The sequence below is a fragment of the Gorilla gorilla genome, chromosome 4 (genome assembly GCF_029281585.2).
Source record: "Gorilla gorilla gorilla isolate KB3781 chromosome 4, NHGRI_mGorGor1-v2.1_pri, whole genome shotgun sequence".
Lineage (NCBI taxonomy): Eukaryota > Metazoa > Chordata > Mammalia > Primates > Hominidae > Gorilla > Gorilla gorilla.
In genome coordinates, this window is record NC_073228.2 from 16,458,791 (window position 1) to 16,482,959 (window position 24,169).

The following is a 24,169-nucleotide window of genomic DNA, read 5'->3' on the forward strand; positions in this document are numbered from 1 at the left end:
TTGGGGCGGGATCTGGCGCGGATGGGGGCGGAGCCGCCGGTGCTGACTGACAGCCTGACTGCGCGGCCGGGACGGTCCCTCCGTTCCCGATCCGGCGGGAGGGAGGGGGGAGGGGCGGGATTTCCTGCGGGAGGTGCCGAGCCGGCCTTGGAAAACGAGAAGGAGAAAGGGGGGCAGGGGGGAGTGGGAGCCACCGTCCTGAGTGCCAGGGACCGAGCAGGGCCAGCCGGACCCCGGCGGGCGGCCGGGAGAGGTGAGGCTGCGGGGCCCGCGCTGGGGGTCAGCGCCCCTGGGGGCGGGCGCAAACTAACTTTTCTTGCGGGATCGGCGGGCACCTCCATCTCCCCGCTCCTTCCGTCCTCCTCGCGCCCCTTTTTCCATCCTCCGCGTTTATACCTCGGGCGCTTGGCCCGCCCGGCTTCTCCCGCCGCTTTGTTCCCCGGTGGGCCTGGGCTGGGCTGGGCTGGGCTGGGGGGTTGCGAGGCGCTGGAGGGACATTCCGGGGGGCGGGGGAGCCAGCCCGACCCCAGGCACTGCCAAGGGCGCCCTGCGCCCGTGTCGGCCGCGGGCTCCGCGTGGGAGTGCCCCTGGGTTGGGCTTGGGACGTTTGGGGAGTGAGGGGTTCCCGGCCAGGGCCCCAGGCCTGCGCGGATCTCATGCCACAAGACTCTGGCAGTAAATTCGCTGCCACCGAGAAACTGACGTAAGCTTCTCTGCGGTGGAGTCCAGGGTCTGGGCTTCAGGTTCAGGCTTGGGGGGCTTGGGAGCCCCGTTTGTCAGCAGTGCCCCAGCTCTGTCTCTGTTCTCTGCCCAGCTGCTCCTCCACCCGACACAAGGGGCGAGGACGGGTCAGCAACAGGTGCTGTGCAGCTTCCCTCTCTAGCAGGCACAGCCCCCAGAAATGGGGGGCCAGAAGCACTTCATGTCCTCAGTTCACAAAAGAGTCCTAGGACTAGGGCATCCAGCCATTAAAGCGAAGCCTTGAAGCCTCCGTAGGGAGGAATCTGGGGGCTGGTGCCTTTGACAGGGAGTGACCCCTGCCCGCCTGCCTGTGCCTGACCCTCCCGGCCCCACCTCCTGGCCCGCCAGTTGTCTGTGGGTGTCGGAGCCTCGGGCTGTGGAGAACAGGCTGCTGGCCCGGCCTGCCCCAGTATGTCATGCTGCCAGGGCCCCTCCTGCCCAAGGTTGAGGTACTGCCAGGTGCCCTGGGGCCCCAGTGACTCAGCCTCCCCCTCCCAGAATGCCACCTCCCCCCTACCAATACTCCTCTCATGCATAGCAGCTTCCTCCCCACTTTCAGTGGCTCAGCATCACCATCGACTCCGAGGGGAGCCAGGGTGGCTTGGGGGCTCCCTGGAGGTCTTGTCCTGCTCATCCTCTGCACTCCACTTCTGGGACCCTTGCAGGCTGTGGCCCAGCGTTCGACAGAGGCCCTGTGCTTTTTCCAGAGCCCTGAGACCAGTGCACCGCTGCTGCCTGAGGCCCAAGGGAATGCTGGCTGCTCTCTGGGTGGGCACTGGTGTTCCGCAGCCAAGCCGGGAAGATTGGTGTGCCCAGTCCCAGCCCATCCTGGAGCTGTCGGAAGCCACAAGCTGATATCCATCCAGATTTCCACGTAGCCTTCAACCCCTCAAAGATTAGCTTTCCCTCGTGTGGTGGCAGTTCACGGAGCACCTTTGGGAGTATCCCTCAGTACCTGACGAGGAGCCCACTGCCTGGGCCACCAGACTTGCTCCCCCGGAACCGGGAGCCCTCCAAGGGGCTGTGGCATGGCGCCCTGACGCCCCAGCTTGGACCCGTTGCCTGCCTTTGCCCTGGACTCCTGAGTGTAGAGCTCAGCCCAGGAGCCAGTATGGGTCGTGAACAGGACCTGATCCTCGCTGTCAAGAATGGAGATGTGACCGGTGTGCAGAAACTGGTGGCGAAGGTCAAGGCCACAAAGACAAGTGAGTACCGGGTGGGAGAGCATCCCGCTGAGGCCGAGTGCTCAGTTCACAGAGGCTTGGTGGGTGGGGGTGGGTCACTGTGATCTGCATATTTGAGGAGGGTGGACTGTCTTGTTCTCAATAAGAAGTGCCTCTGTGTGAGAGAGCCAGAGAGAAAGTTGGATCCCCCTTGCTGTGTGTCCTTATGCAAGTCACTTAACCTCTCTGGGCTGCAGTTTCCTGGCCTGCAAAATTAGAGGGTTGAAGTACATTCATTCACATTGTTATTGAGTGCCTATTGCTCGTCACCCAGGCTGGAGTACAGTGGCAGGATCTCGGCTCACGGGACACTCCGCCTTCTGGGTTCAAGCCATTCTCCTGCCTCAGCCTCCCTAGTAGCTGGGATTACAGGTGTGTGCCACCATGCCCGGCTAATTTTTTTTTATATTTTTGGTAGAGATGGGGGTTTCACCATGTTGACCAGACTGGTCTCGAACTCCAGACCTCAAGTGATCCACCCATCTAGGCCTCCTAGTACTAGGATTACAGGCGTGAGTCGCTGTGCCTGGCTCAGGCTCTGTTCTAAGCACTGGACCATAGTAGTGAACAAAACAGACCCAAATTCCTGTCTTCGTGGAGTTGCCTTCTAGCAGATGGTCTTTCTGATGTGTTCTTTGGAGCCATGAGGTTTCTGACAGTGGGCTAGAGAAGACTGAATAGATAGAACTTCATCCCTACCCCCAACCTCAAACACACACATTTCAACCAGAGCATCTCTATGTTCGTGTCTTAAGAGGATATCTATAAGATAGCTGTTTATTTTTTTTGAGACGGAGTCTTGCTTTCTCACCCGGGCTGGAGTGCAGTGGCATGATCTCAGCGCACTGCAGCCTCTGCCTCCTGGGTTCAAGCTATTCTTCTGCCTCAGCCTCCCGAGTAGCTGGGATTACAGGTGCCTGACACAACGCCTGGCTAATTTTTACTAGAGACGGGGTTTCACCATCTAGGTCAGGCTGGTCTCAAACTCCTGACCTCAGGTGATCCACCCGCTTCAGCCTCCCAAAGTGCTAGGATTGCAGGCATGAGCCACCGCACCAGGCCACGAGATAGCTTTTAAAAAGGGAATTCTACTGCTTAAAAAAAGTTCAACACTCTCTAACAAGTTGCTGAAGTTTCTCTTCCCCTGACATGTGTGTCCTGGGGGGGTGTGGCCAGAGCTCATTTACTGGAGATTTTCACCTAGCCTCGAGACCTGACCGGGCTGTGGGGGATCCATGCACAAGCGGCCACACCTGAGCCCCATGTCTTGGGTACCTCTGTGGTGCGACCCCCCACAGGGAGAATAGACCTCTGGGTTCCAGGGAGGGCTCTCTGGGCTGTCCCAGGAGGCCACTGGACTTGTCACCTTGAGATCCCAGATCAGCATAGGCAGGAGGTGGTTCCTGCCACCAGACTGAGGCAGGAGGAGTTCCCTGGATGGGAGGATCTCCTCTGGAGTTCAGGGGCTCTAGCCCCAAGATACACCTCGGCCCTGTGCACAGGAAGGAGTACCCCAGGCTACCTGAACACCTGGGGTATGGGTGCCAGAGGAAGGGCCTTAACCTCATGCATCCACTAGCACACTGGGGCAGGAGACGCAGGGCCTGGAGAGGTGGAGCTGTGGGGTGGTCTCTGTGCCTAGGGAAGTGGACACAGGGTGGGTGCCACTGGGGAGGTGCTAAGGAGGTCCAGGGGAGGGCCCTAAGGTCCAGCAGTACAGCCACTCCCCTCTTCTGTCACCTCTGTGTTGTTTTTGGCAACCTGCCCAGTGGGGCCTTGGTCAAGCTGCTGCTGGCCTCACAGCTCTGGGTCCTCAAAGTGAGGTCCTCAGGAGGGCAGGCAGGAGGGATTTGGAGGCCAGTGGCGGGAACTGCAGAGCCGGGCTCTTAGGCTCCGAGAAGGTCCCTTGTGCCCAGTGGGAAGCGTCTGTGGGGAAGGAGGTCCCTTCCCTCAGTCCCAAAGGGGAGAATTCACCCTGCGCAGGCTGTAGGCTCAGGCACAGCATGACTGGGACCTGGGATTCCTTGTGAGGCCCTGGCACTGTGCCTCCCCTCCCAGTCCTCTGAGAAGCTGGAGAGGCTGGTGACGAAAGTGAGATCACAAGGTGACATTTGCAAACGTTATAGTCTATGAAATATTATAATTTCCTCACTTGCCTGTGAGATAGGTATTTCAATATCCGTTCTGTAGATAAGGAAAGTGATGCTCAGAGAGGGTTAGTGACTTGCCTAAAGTCACATAGCCATAGCATGGCAGAGCAGAGGCAAAGCTGCACCCTGTCCCCTGTGCTCTGCACTCAGCTGCCCATCAGTATTACCTAGGGATTGTTCTGTTCTTTTCTTTTTAAAGAGATAGGGTCTCACTTTGGGAGGCCAAGGTGGGCAGATCACTTGACGTCAGGAGTTCGAGACCAGCCTGGGCAACGTGGTGAAGCCCCGTCTCTACTAAAAATACAAAAATTAGCTCAGTGTGGTGGCAAGTGCCTGTAGTCCCAGCTACTCGGGAGGATGAGGCAGGAGGATCGCTTGAACCTGGGAGGCAGAGGTTGCAGTGAGCTGAGATTGTACCACTGCATTCCAGCCTGGGCAACAGAGCAAGAGTCTGTCTCAAAAAAAAAAAAAAAAAAAAAAAAAAGACAGGGAAAGAGATGGGGTCTCGCTATGTTGCCCAGCCTTGAACTCCTGGGCTCTAGTGATCCTCCTGCCTCATCTTCCCACCTCAGCCTCCTGAGTGGCTGGTACTACAGGCAATGCCACCATGCTGGCCTAGGGATTGTTTCAAAAGTGCAGACTGGGCCAGCCATGATGGCACACACCTATAGTCCTGTTGGCCCTGTGCACAGGAAGGAGTCCCCCAGGACTCCTAGTTAGCCTAGGAGTTTGAGACTGGCCTGGGCAACATAGTAAGATACCATCTCTACAAAAAAATTAAGAAATGATCTGGGCATGGTGGCACATGCCTGTAGTCCCGCCTATTCAGGAGGCTGAGGTGGGAGGATCGCTTGAGTCGGGGAGGTGAAGGCTGCAGTGAGCCGAGATCGTGCCACTACACTCCAACCTGGGCAGCAGAGCAAGACCCTGTCTCAAAAAGTAATAAATAAGTAAAAATAAAAGTGTAGACTCCTTGGACTCCCCTCAAAATCAGACCCATCACAGAGGGCCTGGGACTGTGTATCAGGAAATTCTCCCCATGATTTTAATGCAGTTCTCAGAAGTGAGGCTGGGGACTCTTGCTCCATATCGTAAGAAGGCAAGGGAAACTGCTAAAAGGGAGGCGTCAGGACTCCCCTTTTTCCTTCTGGGGTTTAGCTGGCGCTTTATAGCTATCCAGAGAGAGAACAGGGAGGTGGGAGATGCTCCCTCAGCCTCCTGCATTTGATATCAGGCCAATTCCCTGCCCCACCCAGGTCCTCTTCAGGGAGCAGGTGGCTGAGAGAAGAGGGGTACAGTTGCCCTGGCCCTGCTCCCCGCCCCTCGCCGCACCACTCCCTTTTCTGAACAATCTCCTTCTTTGGCCAGAGGAAATGGGGTGTGCTGGGGCGGCCGGCTGAGCTCACATCCTCTGCCCGGGAGCCTAAATCAGGAGCCACCCTTCCACCCCCAGCGCCAGGCCCGGGAAGAAGGTTGTACCGCAGGGGAAGTGCCTGGAGTCACTGCCAGGAACCGGGACCCTCTGCCCTCCTGCCAGAGTCCCCAGCCCGGTCACTCTGAGCCTCTCCCCCACCGCCTTTCCGGCTATTGTTCTGAAAAGAACGGAGCCACCCAGCCTGGCCCTTGCCCTGTTCCTGTCCTGCCTGTCACATTGTCCTGCTCCTCTCGGGAGGGACTGCATCCCGCCACCCAGCTGCCTCATCCCAAACTGTCCAGGCTGTTGGAAGAGGAGGGCTAATGGAAGAGTGGGCAGCTTGAAGGGTGCTCTGTGTCTCTTCCCTGCTGACCGCATTGTCTCCACTGGGGCTCAGAGAGGTACCGTGGCAGGCCAGGGTCACACAGCCAGAGTGAGCATTTGAACTGTACACTTCCGCTTCTAGAGCCCCTCTTCTTTCTACTGCCTCAAATGGTTCTGTATGACAAGGATTTTCCAAGGGGACTGGAGGAAAATGGAGGTCTGTGTTTCTTCCCAGTGGCCACAACCCCTTTAGCGCTTTGTCCCTCCCTGGCTCTGTCTTTACCTTTGTGGCACAGTGTCCTTCAGTTTGGCCCTCAATGTAGCTGTCCCCTCCCTCCCTGTGCCATGCTCCCTACTGCCAGGCTGGTCCCTCCCCTCCCTGTTGGAATGAAGCCGTGTCTTCCCCAGGCTACTGGGGTATTCAGGGGTCCACTGGAGCCTGGGGGGCAGGCCTGGGCCAGCACACTTGGCACTCCGCCGGCCTGGCCAAGCCAGGCTCACTCCTTCCCTGCAGGGTGGGTTCTAGCAGGAGGCAGGGGCCACCCATGACAGGCCTTCCTTCCCTTCCCAGCACTTCAAGAGCCACTCCCACCAGTTCCCTGGCTCTCGCAGGGAGCACACCTGCCTGAACCCTGCCCTGAGAGGGGGTGGCCCCAGCTCCTCTTGCCACCAACCTGCAGAGTCCTTGTCCAGGGCATGGACATCTCAGCTAAGACCCTGGAGGTGTGGAGTCAGCAGTAGCAGTGACTCCCGGGGCAGTCTGAGCACCCATGGAGATCCCAGTGGGGACAGTGCGGGCCCTGTGCCAGCTCTTGTTGGAGGACCATTGCCCTAACATCGGGATGGTATTTGCCCACACGTCAGGAGGGCTAGATGTTGAGAGCTCCTGTCTTTGCATATGACAAGGTCAGGCTCTGTACTCACAGCCCCCGTGAGCAGGTTCTGATCAGCTCATTTTACAGTTGAGGACACTGAGCATGGGAGGTTAAATGACTTGTCACAGTCACACAGCTGGTGCCTGGCAGAGCCAGTGTTGGGTAGAGGTCTGTCTAATGTCACCTTTCTCTGGGTTGCCCCAGGACTGGGCATCGTGGCCTGCCCTTGAATACCTAGTGCCTCTTTCCTTCTCTCTCCCCACCCCTCGGCCCAGTAGGACAACATGACTCGCTGCCTGGCCCATTCAGGCAGGAATGCTAACCATGCACACCGTGGGCCTGTCCACTGAGGGCACATCGTGCCAGTCCCACCCCCCGCCCTCTATGGCTCTATAAACAAGCGGGACTGGGGCGAGGGGAAGCCAGCCCACTGCCGCAGCAGCATCCTGCCCTCACTGCCCTCACGCTGCTGGGCCGGTGGGCCAGGGTGGGGAGCCACAGGGACGGGACAGGCGGAAGGCCATGGGGCAGGTGCTTTCCTGCACGCCAAGAGGTCAGCTGGGCCGTGACAGGCGGGGGGAGGGATGCTGGGTGAGGGCAGTCATCTGATGGCCCTGACACCTCCTGCCCTGACCCCTAGAGCTCCTGGGCTCCACAAAGAGGCTCAACGTGAACTACCAGGATGCTGATGGGTGAGTGGGAGCCCCTGTCCCTCTGCAGAGCTGCTGGGTGGGGGCAGTAGAGCCCCGGGGGTGGGGCTGGAGGGAAAGATCCTGAGGCCCGGGGTCCCTTTCCCTCTCAGACTTGGCCCTGGAAGTGTATTTGCTGCGAGCTGTGGGTCCTGTCCCTGGGCTGGAGGGAGGGGGCACCCGCCCGCCCATGGAGTTAGCCCTGAGTGAGGGGAGGGGCCCTGGTGCCTCTCCGCGGGGCCTCCTGGGGTCACATTCCTTTGGGGCCCCCTTTTCTCCCTGGAGGGTAGGAGCCCTCAGGCTCCTGCTCCCACGGCCCCCTCCCCTGGGCCAGCTGAGAGGCGGGGGGGGCGAGACAAACGGGCCTCTCAGCGCAGACACTGAGCCCTTTCATGCTGTGGCTCAGCCACTGCGCTCCCACGGCAGGGCTGCTGGGGTTGGGGGGGCCAGTAACCCATCCCTGCCAGCCCCCAGGATAGGTTCGGGTATGGAAGACCAGGATTTGGGGGTGGGGGCTGCCCACCAACACCCCTAACTTTGTGTCCTCCCACATCAGATTCTCTGCCCTCCACCACGCTGCTTTGGGGGGCAGCCTGGAGCTCATAGCCTTGCTGCTAGAGGCTCAGGCCACTGTTGACATCAAGGACAGCAATGGTGAGACCCCCATGTGCCCCCGACCCCCACCCTGGGCAGGTAGGGGCCCTACCCAGACCCTGGGACCAGAGCTTGCTCCCATGACAACGTAGCAATGCTAATAGATGCTAGCACAGCGTCTCTGGGCTTGCAAGTGGCTTTTCCCCGTTTACTCTTCACAGCCTTCTTGCATAGGGGAGTGGTACTAACATCCCATTATTCAGATGAGTAGGTTGAGGCTCAGCGAGGTTTTGTTGCTGTCCTGGGGTCATCATGATCCGTAGTGGGCACAGCAGGACTCTGGCTTCAGCCCTGTCGAGCCGAACCTCTTCCTAACCACACCTGGATAGAGCCAGCATTGCATCCCTGTGGGCTCTCTGCCCTCCCAGCTGGACTGGCTCCATACTCTGCTCAGTTCCTCTCCACCCCCAACGCCGTTCCAAGACCTCCCTCAGAAACCCTTTCCTCCTGCCAGGCATGCGCCCGCTGCACTATGCAGCCTGGCAGGGCCGGCTGGAGCCTGTGAGGCTGCTGCTGCGCGCCTCTGCGGCCGTCAATGCCGCCTCGCTGGACGGACAGATCCCCCTGCACCTGGCTGCGCAGTATGGACATTATGAGGTGGTACGTGAGGCTGCCCACAGGGGCGTGGCGCAGGGCGGGGTGGGGTGCCGGACAGGCCAGGCCCCCTCACTCGGCTCCCCCAACCCCAGTCAGAAATGCTCCTCCAGCATCAGTCCAACCCATGCCTGGTCAACAAGGCCAAGAAGACGCCCCTGGACCTGGCCTGTGAATTTGGCCGACTCAAGGTGAGGCCTGCAGCCTTGGGGTGCTGGGTCCTGGACATCTACAGGGTCTCAGGAGGAGGCTCTAACTGGGCACTGGGTGCTGCAGGTGGCCCAGCTGCTTCTGAACAGCCACTTATGTGTGGCACTGCTGGAGGGGGAGGCCAAAGACCCATGTGACCCCAACTACACCACGCCCCTGCACTTGGCTGCCAAGAATGGCCACAGAGAAGTCATCAGGTACCCTTGGGGTCCCCCCGCTTCCTCACCACCTGCCTGCGGGACCACCGGTGCCCCTCAGTGCCCTCCCCCACTGCCATTTTCACCCGGGCTCTCCATCTCCCAGGCCCCCAGCAGTCATCACCCCCTCCTACGCCACCTCCCCCGTGACTCCCCCCGTCCACTGCAGGCAGCTCCTGAGAGCTGGGATCGAGATCAACCGCCAGACCAAGACGGGTACGGCGCTCCACGAGGCCGCACTGTATGGCAAGACTGAGGTGGTGCGGCTGCTTCTGGAGGTGGGTATGGGCCCCTGCTCCCTCGCAGGTGTCCATGGAGCCTCTGCCCTGTGCCCCCGACTGGCTGGGGAGGTACGGGACGGAGGACTCCAGCGTGGTTTTTGCATGGGCATCAGGAAAGAGGCCTGACTTCCTTCTGAATGGTGCCGAGGCGGTGCAGATGGATCGGGGGCAGACCAACCTGATTGGCACCCCAGGTCTGCCTCTTACTAGCTGAGTGAACTTGAGCTTGTCCTTGACTGAGTCCCTGAGCCTCTATGTCCTCATCTGTAAAATCTGAAAATGGTAATAGTACCTATGTCCCAGGTAGCTGAGAGAATCGGGTGAGGGGTGTCAACGTGCTTAGCGTGTGCTCATGTGACACTGTGCACCCAGGGAGGTGTGGACGTGAACATCCGGAATACGTATAACCAGACGGCGCTGGACATAGTGAATCAGTTCACCACCTCCCAGGCCAGCCGGGAAATCAAGCAGCTACTGCGGGGTGAGTGCGGGGGAGGATACCCTGCCCAGGGGGCCTGGAGCCGCTCAAGTGGTACCAGGATGTGGAGGGGGAGTGGACGTCCCTGGGGGAGGGTTGTCAAGGGCATGAGGGGTGGGAAGATGCCCTAAGGACCCTTAGATGACACCTGTCCCCCACCCCGTTCTCTTAGAGGCCTCAGGGATCCTGAAGGTCCGAGCGCTCAAGGATTTCTGGAACCTCCATGATCCCACTGCGCTCAATGTCCGGGCAGGGGATGTCATCACGGTGAGGGACCTCAAGCAGGCATTCCTTTGCAAATACAAATGATTGCTGTTACTTATTTGGGCACCTGCTATGTTACCATGTTCTGCTCTGAGGTCTCTATATGCACCCTCATTTAATTCTTCCTAAAGCCAGGGAAGGCAGTGCTGTTAGCATTTCTTCTTTACAGATGACAAAATTGAGAATTAAACAAAATCAAGAGAAATTCAAGTGACTTGCCCAAGGTCACACAGCTAGCAAGTAGTGGAGCTGTGATTTGACCACGGGCTGCCACTGGGGCTCGCCCTGGAGGCACAGGGGAGATTGAGCTGGCTGCTGGCAGCAGGGGCGGAACTTGGGCCAGTGTGGGCATCAGAGGCCAGCTCCTCAGGGGTAGGGGAAGAGCTGGACCAGGGTTGCCGGACCGCAGCTGCAGGGACAACTGTTTGCCACTTGCCTGGTGCTGGGAGTGACCGTCCCCGCCCCCCACCCCTTGCCGCAGGTGCTAGAACAGCATCCCGACGGCCGCTGGAAGGGCCACATCCACGAGAGCCAGAGGGGCACAGACCGCATAGGCTACTTCCCCCCGGGCATTGTCGAGGTGGTCAGCAAGCGGGTGGGCATCCCTGCAGCCCGCCTCCCGTCCGCACCCACCCCCCTGCGCCCAGGCTTCTCCCGGACACCGCAGCCTCCTGCCGAAGAACCCCCGCACCCTCTTACCTACAGCCAGCTTCCTCGGGTGGGCCTCAGCCCAGACAGCCCAGGTACATCCTCCCAGGGGGCAGTGCTGGGCACTGTGTGGGCGTGTGGCCTGGGCAAGCTGCCAGACAGCTGTCGGAGCGACACTTGGGACTCTGACCCCTTGGCTTCTGCCCCCCACAGCAGGTGACAGGAATAGCGTGGGCAGTGAGGGCAGCGTGGGCAGCATCCGCAGTGCCGGCAGCGGGCAGAGCTCTGAGGGCACTAACGGCCATGGCCCTGGCCTCCTGATTGAGAACGCCCAGGTAGGATGATGGGGTCACGGACCAGGTCAGGGCTCACTCCCCACTGCCAGTTCCCCAAATGCTGAGTTGGCTCCTGCCCTGTCTCCTCCAGCCACTGCCCTCTGCCGGAGAGGACCAGGTGCTGCCAGGACTCCACCCGCCGTCCCTGGCAGGTAGGAAGGGTCAGGGGACCTGGGTTGGCTAGGAGAGGTGCAAGTAAGGAGGCCGAGGATGGGCACCCCTTCCTCCTGCCACCTTTCCATTCCATTTTTCTCTCTCCTTGAAGACAACCTGAGCCACCGCCCTCTGGCCAACTGCCGCTCTGGGGAGCAGATCTTCACCCAGGATGTGCGGCCAGAACAGCTGCTGGAGGGGAAGGTGTGACCTCCACGGGGTGCACCGTGGGCCCCGGGGGGGAAGGTGTGACCTCCACGGGGTGCACCGTGGGCCCCGGGGAGGAAGGTGTGACCTCCACGGGGTGCACCGTGGGCCCCGGGGGGGAAGGTGTGACCTCCACGGGGTGCACCGTGGGCCTCGGGGTGGGTAGGGCAGGACAGAGGCAAGAGTCTCTGTATGGACTGAAGCCCCACTCAGGCAGGTCCTGAGCTCCTGGTGGGGGCTAGGGCCTTGGTCCAGCTCCTGCTAATTCTGCCCCCTTCCCCCACCCCACAGGACGCGCAGGCCATTCATAACTGGCTAAGCGAGTTCCAGCTGGAGGGCTACACTGCCCACTTTCTGCAGGCCGGCTATGATGTGCCTACCATCAGCCGCATGACACCTGAGGTGGGTGCTGCAGCCGGGAAGCAGCGCCCAGCGGGCGGGGGAGGGCCCAGCAGGCGGGGGAGGGGCCTGATGGCCAGACTTTGTGTGGCAGGACCTGACGGCCATCGGGGTGACCAAGCCTGGGCACAGGAAGAAGATCGCCTCAGAGATCGCTCAGCTCAGCATCGCCGAGTGGCTGCCCAGCTACATCCCAGTGAGCCATCAAGGGTGGCTGGGGAGTGGGGCACGTGCTGTCGCCCTCAGCTGTGGCTTTGCGGTGCCTTTTCTCCTCTGGCTGGGGGCGGAGGCTGGCTGGGAGTTGTTCTGAGGATGGTGCTCTTCCAGACGGACCTGCTGGAGTGGCTGTGTGCACTGGGGCTGCCGCAGTACCACAAGCAGCTGGTGAGCAGCGGCTACGACTCCATGGGGCTGGTGGCCGACCTCACCTGGGAGGAGCTGCAGGAGATTGGGGTCAACAAGCTCGGTAAGGACTGTCCTGAGGCCTGGCTGGGCCCCCACCTGCCTCCGGGGTCTCCAAGAGAAGACAGTATGGGGCCCAGCGGTGACAACCCCAGCCCCAGCTAACCTTGCCACTTCCGTCCCCCATCTCAGGGCATCAGAAGAAGCTCATGCTGGGGGTGAAGCGGCTGGTGGAGCTTCGGCGGGGCCTGCTGCAGGGGGAGGCCCTCAGTGAAGGCGGGCGCCGGCTGGCCAAGGGTCCGGAGCTGATGGCCATTGAGGGACTGGAGAATGGAGAAGGCCCAGCTACGGCTGGCCCACGGCTCCTCACCTTCCAGGGCAGCGAACTAAGCCCAGAGCTACAGGCGGCCATGGCAGGGGGTGGCCCTGAACCACTCCCCCTCCCACCTGCCCGCTCTCCCAGCCAGGAGAGCATCGGGGCACGCTCACGGGGGTCTGGCCACTCACAGGAACAGCCTGCCCCACAGCCCAGCGGTGGCGATCCCAGCCCCCCCCAGGAGAGGAACCTTCCAGAGGGCACAGAGCGGCCCCCTAAGCTTTGTTCTTCACTTCCTGGCCAAGGACCCCCACCCTATGTTTTTATGTACCCCCAGGGCTCACCCTCTAGCCCGGCCCCAGGGCCACCTCCTGGCGCACCCTGGGCCTTCTCCTACTTGGCCGGGCCCCCTACCACTCCCCCAGACCCGCCTCGACCTAAGCGCCGGTCCCACAGCCTAAGCCGCCCTGGCCCCACAGAGGGGGATGCTGAGGGGGAGGCCGAAGGGCCAGTGGGCAGCACCCTAAGCAGTTATGCTACCCTTACCCGGCGGCCAGGACGCAGTGCCCTTGTCCGGACCAGTCCTAGTGTGACCCCAACCCCAGCTCGGGGGACTCCTCGCAGCCAGTCCTTTGCCCTGCGGGCCCGGCGCAAAGGCCCCCCGCCCCCGCCCCCCAAGCGCCTCAGCTCCGTCTCTGGCCCCAGCCCAGAGCCACCTCCACTAGATGGGAGCCCAGGGCCCAAGGAAGGGGCCACAGGGCCCAGAAGGCGAACACTGAGTGAACCTGCTGGCCCCTCAGAGCCCCCTGGCCCACCTGCCCCGGCTGGGCCCGCGTCAGATACGGAGGAGGAGGAGCCAGGCCCTGAGGGGACGCCCCCATCTCGGGGCAGCTCTGGGGAAGGGCTGCCGTTTGCAGAGGAAGGGAACCTGACCATCAAACAGCGCCCGAAGCCCGCTGGCCCCCCGCCCCGAGAGACACCCGTGCCCCCCGGCCTCGATTTCAACCTCACGGAATCAGACACTGTTAAGCGGAGGCCCAAGTGCCGGGAGAGAGAGCCACTGCAGACCGCACTGCTGGCCTTCGGAGTGGCCAGTGCCACGCCTGGCCCCGCTGCCCCCCTGCCTTCCCCACCTCCTGGCGAGTCTCCTCCAGCTTCTAGCCTTCCCCAGCCCGAGCCCAGCAGCCTTCCAGCCCAAGGAGTTCCAATCCCCCTTGCTCCCAGCCCCGCCATGCAGCCTCCAGTGCCGCCCTGCCCAGGGCCAGGTCTGGAAAGCTCAGCAGCTAGTCGGTGGAATGGGGAGACAGAACCCCCGGCCGCCCCTGCTGCCCTTCTCAAAGTGCCCGGAGCAGGTAAGAGGCGAGGCCTGTGGGAGAGTCACTGCTGGCAGGGTTGTGTCTGACCCAGCCAAGTCCCAGGCCAACCTTTTTGTCTCTGCAGGAACAGCCCCCAAGCCTGTGTCGGTGGCCTGCACCCAGCTGGCATTTTCTGGCCCTAAGCTAGCGCCCCGGCTCGGCCCCCGCCCAGTGCCTCCTCCACGGCCTGAGAGCACTGGGACTGTGGGCCCAGGCCAGGCCCAGCAGCGACTGGAGCAGACCAGCTCGTCCCTGGCAGCTGCACTGAGAGCCGCAGAGACGAGCATTGGCACCAAGGAGCAAGAGGGGTGAGGGGGGCCGGATGGGGAGGGAGAGAAGGCTGCAGAGAAACAGTGCTCCCTGCATCCTCTGCCCAGGGATCATGGGGATGTTGGAGGGGACATTGCAGGCACTAATGGGATAAGAGGCCAGGTGTTGGAGTCACCTAGATCAGGGAATCCTGGTGGCTACCCTTTAAGAGGCACAGGAGCCTGGCCGGTCCCTTGCCTCCCTGAGCCTCTGGGAGCTATGACAGCTCCCTGCCCCAGGGCCAGTGGGGTGCGGGCCACTGGCTGATCTGACCGCATCCTTCCCCTTGCTGCAGCACCCCCAGCGCCTCCACCAAGCACATTCTGGATGACATCAGCACCATGTTCGATGCCCTGGCTGACCAGCTGGACGCCATGCTGGACTGAGCCCTCCAGCAGTGCCCACTGTGACCTGCCGAAGTCCACTGCCTTTGCCCCAGCACAGAAGAGGCCCCTGCCACCCTAGGGACGGGCCAAGGGCTGGTCAGGCTGAAGTGCCCCTCCTAGCAGGGCCCCTTCCCACTCAGCCCGCGGCTGTGGGCACCACAGCTCTTGTGGGGCAGCCCACCTTAGAACCTGACTAGCGAGGGACCTCCGCTGCATCTCAGCAAAGCCCCTCCCAGGGTTTGATCGATTGAGCAGGACAGCCCTGCTCCTGGACAGGGACCCTGGTAAGAGCTCTCTCCTCAGGGAGGAAGTGGGGGTGGGGCTTTGGGGGTGCTTTCTCTGTACCCCCCAGCCCGTGTCCCAAGTTGTGCCAAGGGAATGCCTCTTGCCACCCACCATCCTGCCCAGGCCCTGAGAGGCTGGAGGAGGCGTGTGTCTGGCCGGGCCCCCTCTCCGTAGGTGTACAGAGGACATGTAAATACACAGCGGTGGTGCCCAGGCAGCTCCTGCCCCCGCCTTCCCTCACTGAGGCAGGGCTAGCAGGGGTGGGAGGCAGTGGGGTTAACAGATCCCACAAGTCCTAACTTTTCAATTGTAAATGTTATTTTCTAAGCAGAGAGAAATGCATATATTTTAAATGGAATTTATTCTATCTATTAACTGCCTGAGAGGACACAATGGGGGAGGGGCTTCAGACCACAGCAGGAGCCCCGACTGCCCACCTGAGGGCAGGGAGAGCCTGACCCCATTGGCCCAGGCCCTGGCTCTGTAACCATGAACCTCTTCCCCCAACTAACACCAATGAAAACACCATTCCACGTGACTGGGCTGTGTTTGCCTCTGTGACATGGGGACCCCTGACCCCAGGGGTCTCGCCTGAACCAGACCTGAGGGACCCACCTGCGTAGATGGAGGAAGGTTTAGGCCTCCCTTTGCCAGCCATCGCCGGGGGTGGGCAGAGCCTGGAGCGGCCTTACAGACCAGCCACAGGTATTTCTTAGCAAGTGACACATTTTAATACAAACCAGTCTACATTCACTCCTAAAAGGCTCATTTCCAGTAAAAAATATACACCAGTAGAAACTTCTCCCAGAACTGGGGCAGAGGCTGAGGAGACCTGGGCCAGATTCCCCAAGACTGACAGGCAGCCAGCTTGAGCCAGGCACAGGAAGAGGCTCCAGGGCGAAGCGGGGGCCCTGCTCCATCTTCAGGTTCAGGCGGGAGACTCCCCCACAGAGGGAGGGAGGGGAGGCACTCGGGGCCACATCCAGGCAAGCACCACCCCCCTGCCCTCCACGGCAACCTTGGGAGTTGGACGCGTCGGCCAAGGCTGCTGCTGTTGCTCCTCCAAAGAAGGTTGGCTTCAAGGTCGTGTCCAGGGACCCACGAGCAGAGGCACTGGGGGGCAAGGGATCTCCAAGGGGGCAAGGGATCCCTAAAGGGGGTAGCTCACAGGTGAGGGGGTTGAGGGCCCCTCTAGGGAGCGCCTGAGGCCATACATTCAAGAGTGTCCCTGGTGAGGCCCAGGGAAGAGCCAGGACTGGCCAAGGGCCCAGGCCGTCAGCTCCTCCACAGTGAGCCCCAGGGCTCAGGAAGACAGCGGGGTCTGACACGGGGAGCTGGGTTTCCAGTGCCACGGGTGCAGGAGCAAACCTGGAAACATTCATGATACAAACTCCCCTGTTCAGAAATGGGTCTGGCTTTAGCCCCAGGGACGGGGGCAACTACAGCCACCACAGCCAGTGGCTCAGAAGGGAGAGTTCATGCCCAGCTTAGTTTCAAACTGCAGCTTCTGTCGCTTCTGGTAGCGGACTCGGACCCTGGTGGGGCAGGAGATTAAAGTACAGGTTGGCAAAGATCCTTAGACCAGGGGCCGGGGCAGGACACCAGAGGAGGAGGGAGGGATGGGCAGCGGAAAGGTGGGGGAGTGTCGCCAAGGGAGTAACAGGTTTAGGGAACATGCCTGAGCCCAGAGGGAGGCGCCCTGCTGACAGCTCACCGAATCTCATGTAGCTTCACGATCTCATTGGTCACCACCACAAGGACCAGGGACAGGCAGCCCAGGAGCCATGTCAACAGGGGCACGTCCTCCAGGCCAAAGTGGACGTGGCTGTCCCTGTGCGTCCACAGCTGCAGGTCCACGGCCGTCTGGACCACCTGACCCAGCAGCCTGCAGGAGGTGGCGGCCCCGTGTGAACCTGACACTGCTTGCGTCCTTCCCTGCTCTTCCCAGTACAACAGTTAGCTCAGGCAGGGTACAGTTAAACCTCTGGTCCCGGTCCCGCCCTCCAATCCTAGCCCTGCAGAAGGCCCTCTCCTCCCCAGCCCACACTCCGCCCTCCATCCTAGCAATACTCACACCACAGGCACTGTCACAGCCCACCAGAGGTTGGTCAAGGGGCTCTTTCTCCACAGGGGCTTGGTGCGATGCACATGGGTGATGGAAATGAAGACTGGGGAAAGTGGGGCGATGTGGGGGTCAGACTTCCACAGTGGGGCTCCTCTCCCACCATCATCCACGCCCTCCCAGGGAGCCCTCTCACCAGTGTGCAGGACAATCAGGGCGGCCGTGAGCTTCTGAGCCGACAGCAGTCCATTGGCAAAGTCCTCAAACCAGGCTGGAGCCCTGTCGTCGTTGCTGCCAAAGTGAGGCATGGGCTCAGCCCCTCTGGGGCCGCAGGGAGGTAGGCTGGGGTGGGGAGGGAGGAAGCGTCGAGGCGAGGCAGGCGATGGGTGGATCTCTGGGGCTGGGACCCACCTGGGCAGCATGACGGAGGAGCAGTTGGTGAGGTTGCGGTCCCGGGAGCTGTCACAGAAGCTCTGCAGTGTGAAGCCAAAGCAGATGAGGCAGGAGCTGATGGTGAGGCTGAACTTGAGCAGGAAGCAGAGCAGGAAGTAGTGCTGGGTCTGCCGGGGAACAAGGCCAGTCACTCCTGGGGCGCAGAGCCACTCTGCCGGCTGCTCCTAGCTCTCCCACGTATTCAACGGGCTCTTAGTAAATGGTCAGGCCTGGGGGGATAGGGAGCTCAAGCCCCAGCAAGGGTCTTTCCCAGCTCTGTGCCACTACCTCCTCTTTGATCTGGGGGAAGACTAGGAACCAAGTGCCGGAGTTCTGCTGGAATCCCCCATCCAGAGCCTTCCAGATTAGCCCCTCTCTCCTCCCCCAATCCTCAGTCCCTTCCATGCTCACTTGCAAGGCTCACAGGGTCTGTTTCGCTTACCTTCTTGGGAATGGACTGGAGGTTTTTCCCCGTTGCCATAGACATGATGGAGCTATGGGGGGGCTTCCCCAGCAGAGAGATGCTGAAAAGCAGAGATCAGGTAGAGGGATGGTGACAATGACCCTCTGTCCCTCAATTCTCATAGAGGGAGCCTCTAGGGAGTCTTGCGCGTGAGGTCGAGTCTGGTGAGGGGATGGAATAAAACAAAGGCTGGACGGCAGTGGCTCACACCTGTAATCCCAGCACTTTGGGAGGCTGAGATGGGCAGATCATTTGAGGTCAGGAGTTCAAAACCAGCCTCGCCAACATGGCAAAAACCCATCTCTACTAAAAATACAAAAATTAGCCAGGCATGATAGTGGGTGCCTGTAATCCCAGCTACTCAGGGGGCTGAGGCAGGAGAATCACTTGAGCCCGGGAGGCGGAGGTTGCAATGAGCAGAGATTGCACCATTGCACTCCAGCCTGGGTGACAGAGCGAGACTCCATCTCAGAAAAAAAAAAAAAAAAAGAAAGACAAAGGGGGTTCCCTCCATGCCTCCTGTACCAGAGGAGGTGAGCCCTGAGCAGTTCCAGAACCTTGGGCTCCTGGGGCTGCACAGTGACATCCAGACACCTCCTGCTTAGGCATGGGGTGCGGGGAAGCTACATGGCGTCTCACCTGAGCAGAGGGTAGCAAAAGCAGGACAGCCACAGGATGTCGGTGGTACTCAGGAGTGGCGGCAGCTGGACCAGGCAAGAAAGGAACTAGACCAGGAAAGAAGCCAAGAGCCACAGTTCGATTCAGGCAAATAATAAGGGCATAGGAGCCCCCGAGCTCCCTTGCCCTGGGCCCAGATAGATGCTCACATCCTGCCAGAGGGAACAGGGGCCGGAGGGAATACTCTTCTGCCAATGAGGGTCAGTTCAAAAAGCCCAGGGGCTTCACAGAGGCTCTGGGGGGACCCCTTGACTGTACTGCTAACCCCAGCCTCCTTCCTCAGATTTTCAGCTGGCCCCTGAGCGAAGGGGTGAGTGGCACGGGGGCAATGCCTGTGCGGGCCCCACCTCACCTGGATGACCACAAGAGTCAGCTGGCACTGCAGCAGGAAGAGGAAGCACTTACGGATGCCATAGGTGGCATGCCGAGCCTAGGGACCAAGAGGGACAGATTATGGCCTGGGTCTGCCTGGCCTCTCCCAGGCCCAACAGCTGACACACTTTAGCCAAGAGCCAGACGCCCAGGATGCTTCTAGGAGGGGAGCAGAGGCGAATGTAACTGCCTGGGAGAGCCCGCTCAGAGGGCTGGGGAATGAGGTCCCCGGGTTCAAACAGGTCCTTTGCTGCTACTCCCACCCCAGGCAGGTCCTGTCCTGCGTCTCTCCTCCTTTGCCTGCCGAAGCACCCACCTGTTCGATAAGCCGGATGATGCTGATGGTCTCCTCCTGGCGAAAGGTCAGGGAACAGGGCAGGCTGTTGAGCTGCCCTGACAGCTGCAGGGGAGAAAGGCCATCCGAGGCCTGGGCCATGCTGGTGCTGGTGGCGTAGCCAAAGGTCTCCCAGGAGCAACGGGATGGGTACAGGGGATCCAGGGCAATGCTGCTCAGGGTGGGGGACACACACACTTCAGCTGTATCTCCCACAGGACTGGGCACCCCACCCTCTTCTCCCACCATGCCCAGGTGCATTGGTCCCAGCCAGGGCGAGGTCAGCTATGGTACACACCCCCAGCCCCACGCAGGCCCATCTGATCCTCCGGTCTGGGAGGTAGAGGCTGGCCCGCAGGCTCCAGGGTCCCGCCCTGACCTGATGTCGCTCTGGAGGAAGAGGCAGCTGTTCCGCAGGTTGGCAGAGCTGCCCAGGCAGCAGGTCACCTCCCCGTACTCTTGCATGATCTTTATCATCTCACACATGGCTGAGGACAGCGTATAAGGGCACCAGAGTCAGGCAGGCAGAGCGCCAAGTGGGCACTGGGCAGAGACCCATGGGACAGGAGAGCAGGAGGCAATGGGAGGTGGGCCCCTCTTTGAAACAATCCCACCCCCGGCAGCGGGATCATGTGAACATTGGCACTTCTGACTCCAACCCACAAGATTCCCCAGCTGATCCCAGCCCAGGTTCCTTCACTCCCTGCATGGGAAACCTACATCCCTCCAGAGCCCACGGGGTACCCAGGCCCAGGCAGAGCTCAGCCGAAGGGACCAGGTTGCCCAAGTACCCATGGCCACAGCACTCACTCTCTGGGGTGCAGTCGGTGAAAAGGGGCACTAGCAGGGGCACGTTGTCAATGTTCTGCAGGTGGGGCCGCACTTGGTGGATACCCCGGGGCAGCTTGGCCTGGAGAAAGCAGAGATGCCAGCAGCTTCGGGATGGGGATCAGCATCCCTCCCCTCCACTGCCTGCCCACCACCTCTCTACCTCTCCCCTGGACCAGCTATGGGACCACTACAGGAACACGTGAGACAGATCCTGCCATCGTACCCGGTTGGAGTCCTCCAGGAAGCTGGGGATGTCGCTGTCCGTAGGCTGGAAGCTGATGAGGTCTGAGTGGCCCTCCTCCTCCATGAGGAGGAGCCCTTCTGCATCATCTCGGGACACTGTGGGGACAAAAGCCTCTCCCTCACCTTGGGACCAGCCTTCTGGGAACCTGTCCTTGCCCTGCAGATAATTTTTTGCCTGTGTCCACTCCTTCCTGCTGACTACTGTTTCCCGCAGGGACATCAGAGCCATTTCCCAAGGGAATGTACTTAACCGGAGGGCTCTCCGGAGGCTCTTCCTGGCTGTGGCTCTGAGGAGGGGAATCCTCCCACCGCCACCCCGTCCCCACCCCACGCCTTTGCCCTTACCCTGATTCAGGTCATCATGCAGGGAGCCTGCGTGACTGGGGCTGGAGGGGGGGATCTCGGAGCCAGGCATGTCACCATTGGGTGTGAGGGAGATGTGGCAGTTCCAGCCTGTCTCCAGGCCCATTTTTTCTGCAAACACCTGTGAAAGGCAGACGGCCATGAACATACGGGCCCAAAAGCCCGTGGAAACAGAGTTAGTGGTGGCAGAAGGGATGGCTCTCCCCACCTTGCTTTTGAGCTCATCCTCCAAAGAGAAGTAGACAAAGCGGATGCAGGCGTTGACAAGCCCATCAATGAGGCGCACGATGTCCAGCCGGGCCTGGTACTGGGAGGACACCATGCCCATGAAGATCTGGCCGCTCAGGGCCTGCATGCAGTCTTCCTTCTCCAGCACCTCCCCGATCCCTTCTTCAGGCAGGACACACAGGACACAGCCCGATCAGGACACCCAGGAACCAGCCCAGGGCCACACACACAGATGCCACACCCAAATCAATGAGCATACGGGCCCCAGGGGACCACACACAGCCACGTACACACACAGCCAAGACACACAAAGGAGCCGACAGACACAGGAGAAAAGACAGTGAAAGGTATGCATCAGTCAGGTAGCCGAATCTGAGCTGGAAGCTACGACAAGGCGTGGCTTCAGCTCCTGCCCAGGGGGTACTGGCCCTACCCTCAGCAACTGCTTCAATTCACAGTCTCTTGGGTTCAAAAAACCTGGGAAGTGTGCATGTCTGGTGGGAATGGGGTGGCGTGGTGGAGCTTCTGGGCCCCTCTGCACCAGCAGGGTGATAGACCTGATCTCCTGTCTGATCCTACTAAGCCTAATGCTCTAGGAACGCTGCTTGGTAACTTCCCAGGAAAGCACTCTGATACACGTAACCCACTTGAGCATCACAACCAACCAGTGAGGCAGGCCAAGTGAGCACCCACTGATAAGGGAAGAAACTAAGGGACTCCCCATGTCCCCGGATAGAGTGCCACACTGGCATCCCAGCCTGGGGCTGTGGCCACTGCCCCCTTTGCTGTGGGGGGCGCCAGGGCCCTCCAGACGCCCTCCCTGCTCCTGGGCTTCGGCAGCCCAGGGGAGCCCCAGCACCAGCTCCGCTGGACAGACCCATGAGGTACCGTCAGAGCTCCAGCTGCTGCGGCGGGCGTTCTGCTTGATGGGGATGGTGCTGGGCAGCTCGCACATGGTGAAGATGCTGCTTTGGCCGGGCACCTGTACCAGCTCGATGCACTTGCCGTTGAGCTGAGAGGACAGAGCGCAGTTCATGGGCTTGTAGGCGAAGGCAGAGCAATACCCAGACAGGCAGGCTCGCTGGTAGAAGTCCAGCACTTTCTTTCTGCCAGGGAAGCAGGCGGAGGTGAGGTGAGTGTTCCTGCCTGTGAAGGGCAGGTGCCCCGGCAGCGCAACTGCTCTTGCTGCTGGCATGTGCTTCCTCACCCACCTGTCAGATCCCGAGAGAGGGTAGATGTCAGCTCCGTCCCAGAAGTCTGTGCAGGCCTCTAAGACCACATCAGCGGTGCCATGGGACAGCATCTGCTCTGTGCCTGGGGGAGAGAGTTCAAACCCTGAGTGTCGCCAACCAGCCCCCTCACTCTGACCTGACAGGCAACACACTGTCCTCCTGGAGAAGGGCGCTGAGGAGCCCCTGCCAGAGGAGGAGACTCCTTGGGACTCACGGTCAGCAAGGCTCTGCAATGCCACTGGGCTTGGAATGCAGACACCATATTCCCATCCTTTGGACAATCCCGGCCTCTGCAGTCAACACCATCCCAGCCCTGGTCCCCAATTCCAGCCCTGCCAGAGTGGAACACTTGGAAGCAGTCTACTTTTCATCTGCCCAGGCCTCCCTAGCAATGGGTGGGGCTGGGCAGAGCCCCCCTGCCAAGCTCTGGAAGGTCTCGCCTGGTGCTGGCCAAGGTAGCCAGGGCTCACTGGTGGTGGTGTCTTTAATGAAGAGGCTGATCATGTGGCTGAGGGGAGGCCGCCGCTTGGTGACACAGGAGAGCCGCCCCAGCGATGTCTCCTTCATTGTCTCGGCACTGGGAAGGCGGTACAGCGCCAGATGGTTCTCCTGCTTGAAAAGCTCCTTGGCCCCAGGAGTGAAGCCTGCGGGGCGGGGAACAGGAACTTAGGGCCATGCCCTGGCAATACCCTGCCAGGTCCATTAAGTCCCGTGAGGAGTTGGTACTGGGCCTCTTCTAGGAGGCGGGTCCAGCCAGCCATCCCCTGCCATGGGGACCCGTACCAATGAGGCGGGCAAGCTCGCAGAGGCCCCAGGGCACATGGACGGGCAGCACGGCGCTGTGGCTCTCTTGCAGGGCGATGTTGCACAGGTGGTCGGAGAATCGGCACAGGCGCTCGGTGACGCTGGCATCACACAGGTTCAGCAGCACATTGAGGCCCAGGGGTTTGAGGGAGGTGAGGTGCAGCTGCCAGTTGGAGTCATCAAATTGGATGCAGGAGGGGTTCTGCTGGTCCTGGGACAGGCTCAGCATCTCCAGGTGGTAGTCACACACAAAGTCCTCTGCTTCGTAGGGGTCGCTCTCCATCCCAGGCTGGGTCTGGGGGAAATGTGGAGGAGAGCCTCAGCCCGGGATAGGGTGTGGGGAAGCCAGCGCTGGCTCTGCCCACCTCCCAAGGCTGGGGAGGGCTCCTGCCCCTGAAAGGCGCCCTTCCCAGGAAAAAGCTGCTGCTCACCCTCTTCCACCCCCTCCCTCCTGAAATCCGCTTCCTGTCCTTCTTGGGCTCCTGTCTGCTTCTATGGACTATTAATATATCTCATGACACTGGCAGGAGCTAAAAAGAGGGGTGGCCAGACCAAAGAAGACACAGTTGAGGGATCTTCTGTGGCCAGGGAACATCTCTAAGAGGGAGCCCCGGGCTGTGTATATTTGGAAGGTTCCAACAGGGACACCAGTGATTGCGATTACAAGAATGGAAGGGTAGGGGGAGGCTCCGCCTACTTTGCAGCAGACTGGGGGAGGGCCTCAGGGACCACTGGCCTAGCCTGGAGGTGCTGAGACAGAGGGCGGAGACGCCTGCTCTTTCAGACCTTGTGAGGCCAGGCTGGCCAGGGAGGCCAGGACAGCCTGTGGCCGAGGGTGTGGCTGCCCCGTGCCACCCCCTCCCGTCACCTTGCTGGGCTCTTCTTCACCACCCTCGGTGTCCCTGCTGAAGCTCACGTTGGAGCCAGATGGGTGTTTGCTGCGGCCATGCGCTTTGTGGTGTGAATAGGGCTCGGGGGGCTTGGGAGCCTCGCCAGGCCAGTCGCCACGCTCCTGCTCACTGGAAAGGTGCAGGGTGTTGTTCAGGGAGCCAGCCAGGAGGGCGTCTCGTTCATGGGGCTGAAGAGAATGAGGAGCACAGGCTAGGACCAGTGGCTCCCATGGCCTGGGGAGGCAGGATGCTTCTAGGTCCCCCGGCTGCCTTGTCTTCACCTCACCTGCCCAGAAGCAGATCCTAATGGTGCCCAAACCCTCCTTCGCCCTCCGAAACCTCACCCTC

The 24,169-nt window shown here is 60.8% G+C and overlaps 2 protein-coding genes across 31 annotated transcripts in view; one reads left to right on the forward strand and one right to left on the reverse strand.

Moving 5' to 3' along the window:
* Nucleotides 1–37: 37 nt before the first annotated feature.
* Nucleotides 38–15,427, forward strand: CASKIN2 (CASK interacting protein 2). Of its 2 annotated transcripts, none has more exons than XM_004041005.5 (20): nucleotides 38–253; nucleotides 1,449–1,946; nucleotides 7,368–7,419; nucleotides 7,973–8,070; nucleotides 8,525–8,670; nucleotides 8,760–8,855; nucleotides 8,941–9,071; nucleotides 9,241–9,349; nucleotides 9,725–9,833; nucleotides 10,003–10,097; nucleotides 10,576–10,837; nucleotides 10,956–11,077; nucleotides 11,169–11,229; nucleotides 11,343–11,434; nucleotides 11,729–11,839; nucleotides 11,931–12,032; nucleotides 12,164–12,302; nucleotides 12,431–13,906; nucleotides 13,995–14,217; nucleotides 14,514–15,427. In XM_004041005.5, the coding sequence occupies exons 2-20, from the start codon at nucleotides 1,853–1,855 to the stop codon at nucleotides 14,602–14,604; spliced, it is 3,609 nt and encodes a 1,202-aa protein (XP_004041053.4). In that variant the 5' UTR covers nucleotides 38–253; nucleotides 1,449–1,852; the 3' UTR covers nucleotides 14,605–15,427. The 2 variants fall into 2 exon arrangements, with proteins under 2 accessions (XP_004041053.4, XP_055244931.2); XM_055388956.2 differs by having other exon boundaries at nucleotides 54–253; nucleotides 1,407–1,946.
* A 170-nt stretch (nucleotides 15,428–15,597) lies between these two features.
* Nucleotides 15,598–24,169, reverse strand: part of TMEM94 (transmembrane protein 94) — a 57,846-nt gene continuing 49,274 nt past the window's right edge. For 10 of the 29 annotated variants that reach the window (XM_055388934.2, XM_019027421.3, XM_019027422.3 and 7 more), the window contains 18 exons: nucleotides 23,800–24,009; nucleotides 22,911–23,226; nucleotides 22,598–22,771; nucleotides 22,107–22,209; nucleotides 21,784–22,001; nucleotides 20,876–21,057; nucleotides 20,650–20,788; nucleotides 20,285–20,400; nucleotides 20,041–20,140; nucleotides 19,610–19,718; nucleotides 19,213–19,402; nucleotides 18,877–18,954; nucleotides 18,486–18,571; nucleotides 17,826–17,907; nucleotides 17,363–17,511; nucleotides 16,964–17,242; nucleotides 16,604–16,774; nucleotides 15,598–16,424 (listed from right to left, as the gene is read on the reverse strand). In XM_055388934.2, coding sequence (XP_055244909.2) covers nucleotides 16,352–16,424; nucleotides 16,604–16,774; nucleotides 16,964–17,242; nucleotides 17,363–17,511; nucleotides 17,826–17,907; nucleotides 18,486–18,571; nucleotides 18,877–18,954; nucleotides 19,213–19,402; nucleotides 19,610–19,718; nucleotides 20,041–20,140; nucleotides 20,285–20,400; nucleotides 20,650–20,788; nucleotides 20,876–21,057; nucleotides 21,784–22,001; nucleotides 22,107–22,209; nucleotides 22,598–22,771; nucleotides 22,911–23,226; nucleotides 23,800–24,009 — 2,775 coding nt within the window. In that variant the 3' untranslated portion in view covers nucleotides 15,598–16,351. The remainder of the gene's footprint in view (nucleotides 16,425–16,603; nucleotides 16,775–16,963; nucleotides 17,243–17,362; nucleotides 17,512–17,825; nucleotides 17,908–18,485; nucleotides 18,572–18,876; nucleotides 18,955–19,212; nucleotides 19,403–19,609; nucleotides 19,719–20,040; nucleotides 20,141–20,284; nucleotides 20,401–20,649; nucleotides 20,789–20,875; nucleotides 21,058–21,783; nucleotides 22,002–22,106; nucleotides 22,210–22,597; nucleotides 22,772–22,910; nucleotides 23,227–23,799; nucleotides 24,010–24,169) is intronic. The other 19 variants (XM_055388947.2, XM_004041003.5, XM_019027429.4 and 16 more) reach the window with 3 other exon arrangements.

Coding starts and splice junctions, on each gene's coding strand:
- CASKIN2 (XM_004041005.5), top strand. CDS start 1,853: ATGGGTCGTGAACAGGACCTGATCCTCGCTGTCAAGAATGGAGATGTG. Junction 8,671..8,759: donor AGTATGGACATTATGAGGTG/GTACGTGAGGCT, acceptor CCCCAACCCCAG/TCAGAAATGCTCCTCCAGCA. Junction 11,078..11,168: donor TCCTGATTGAGAACGCCCAG/GTAGGATGATGG, acceptor TGTCTCCTCCAG/CCACTGCCCTCTGCCGGAGA.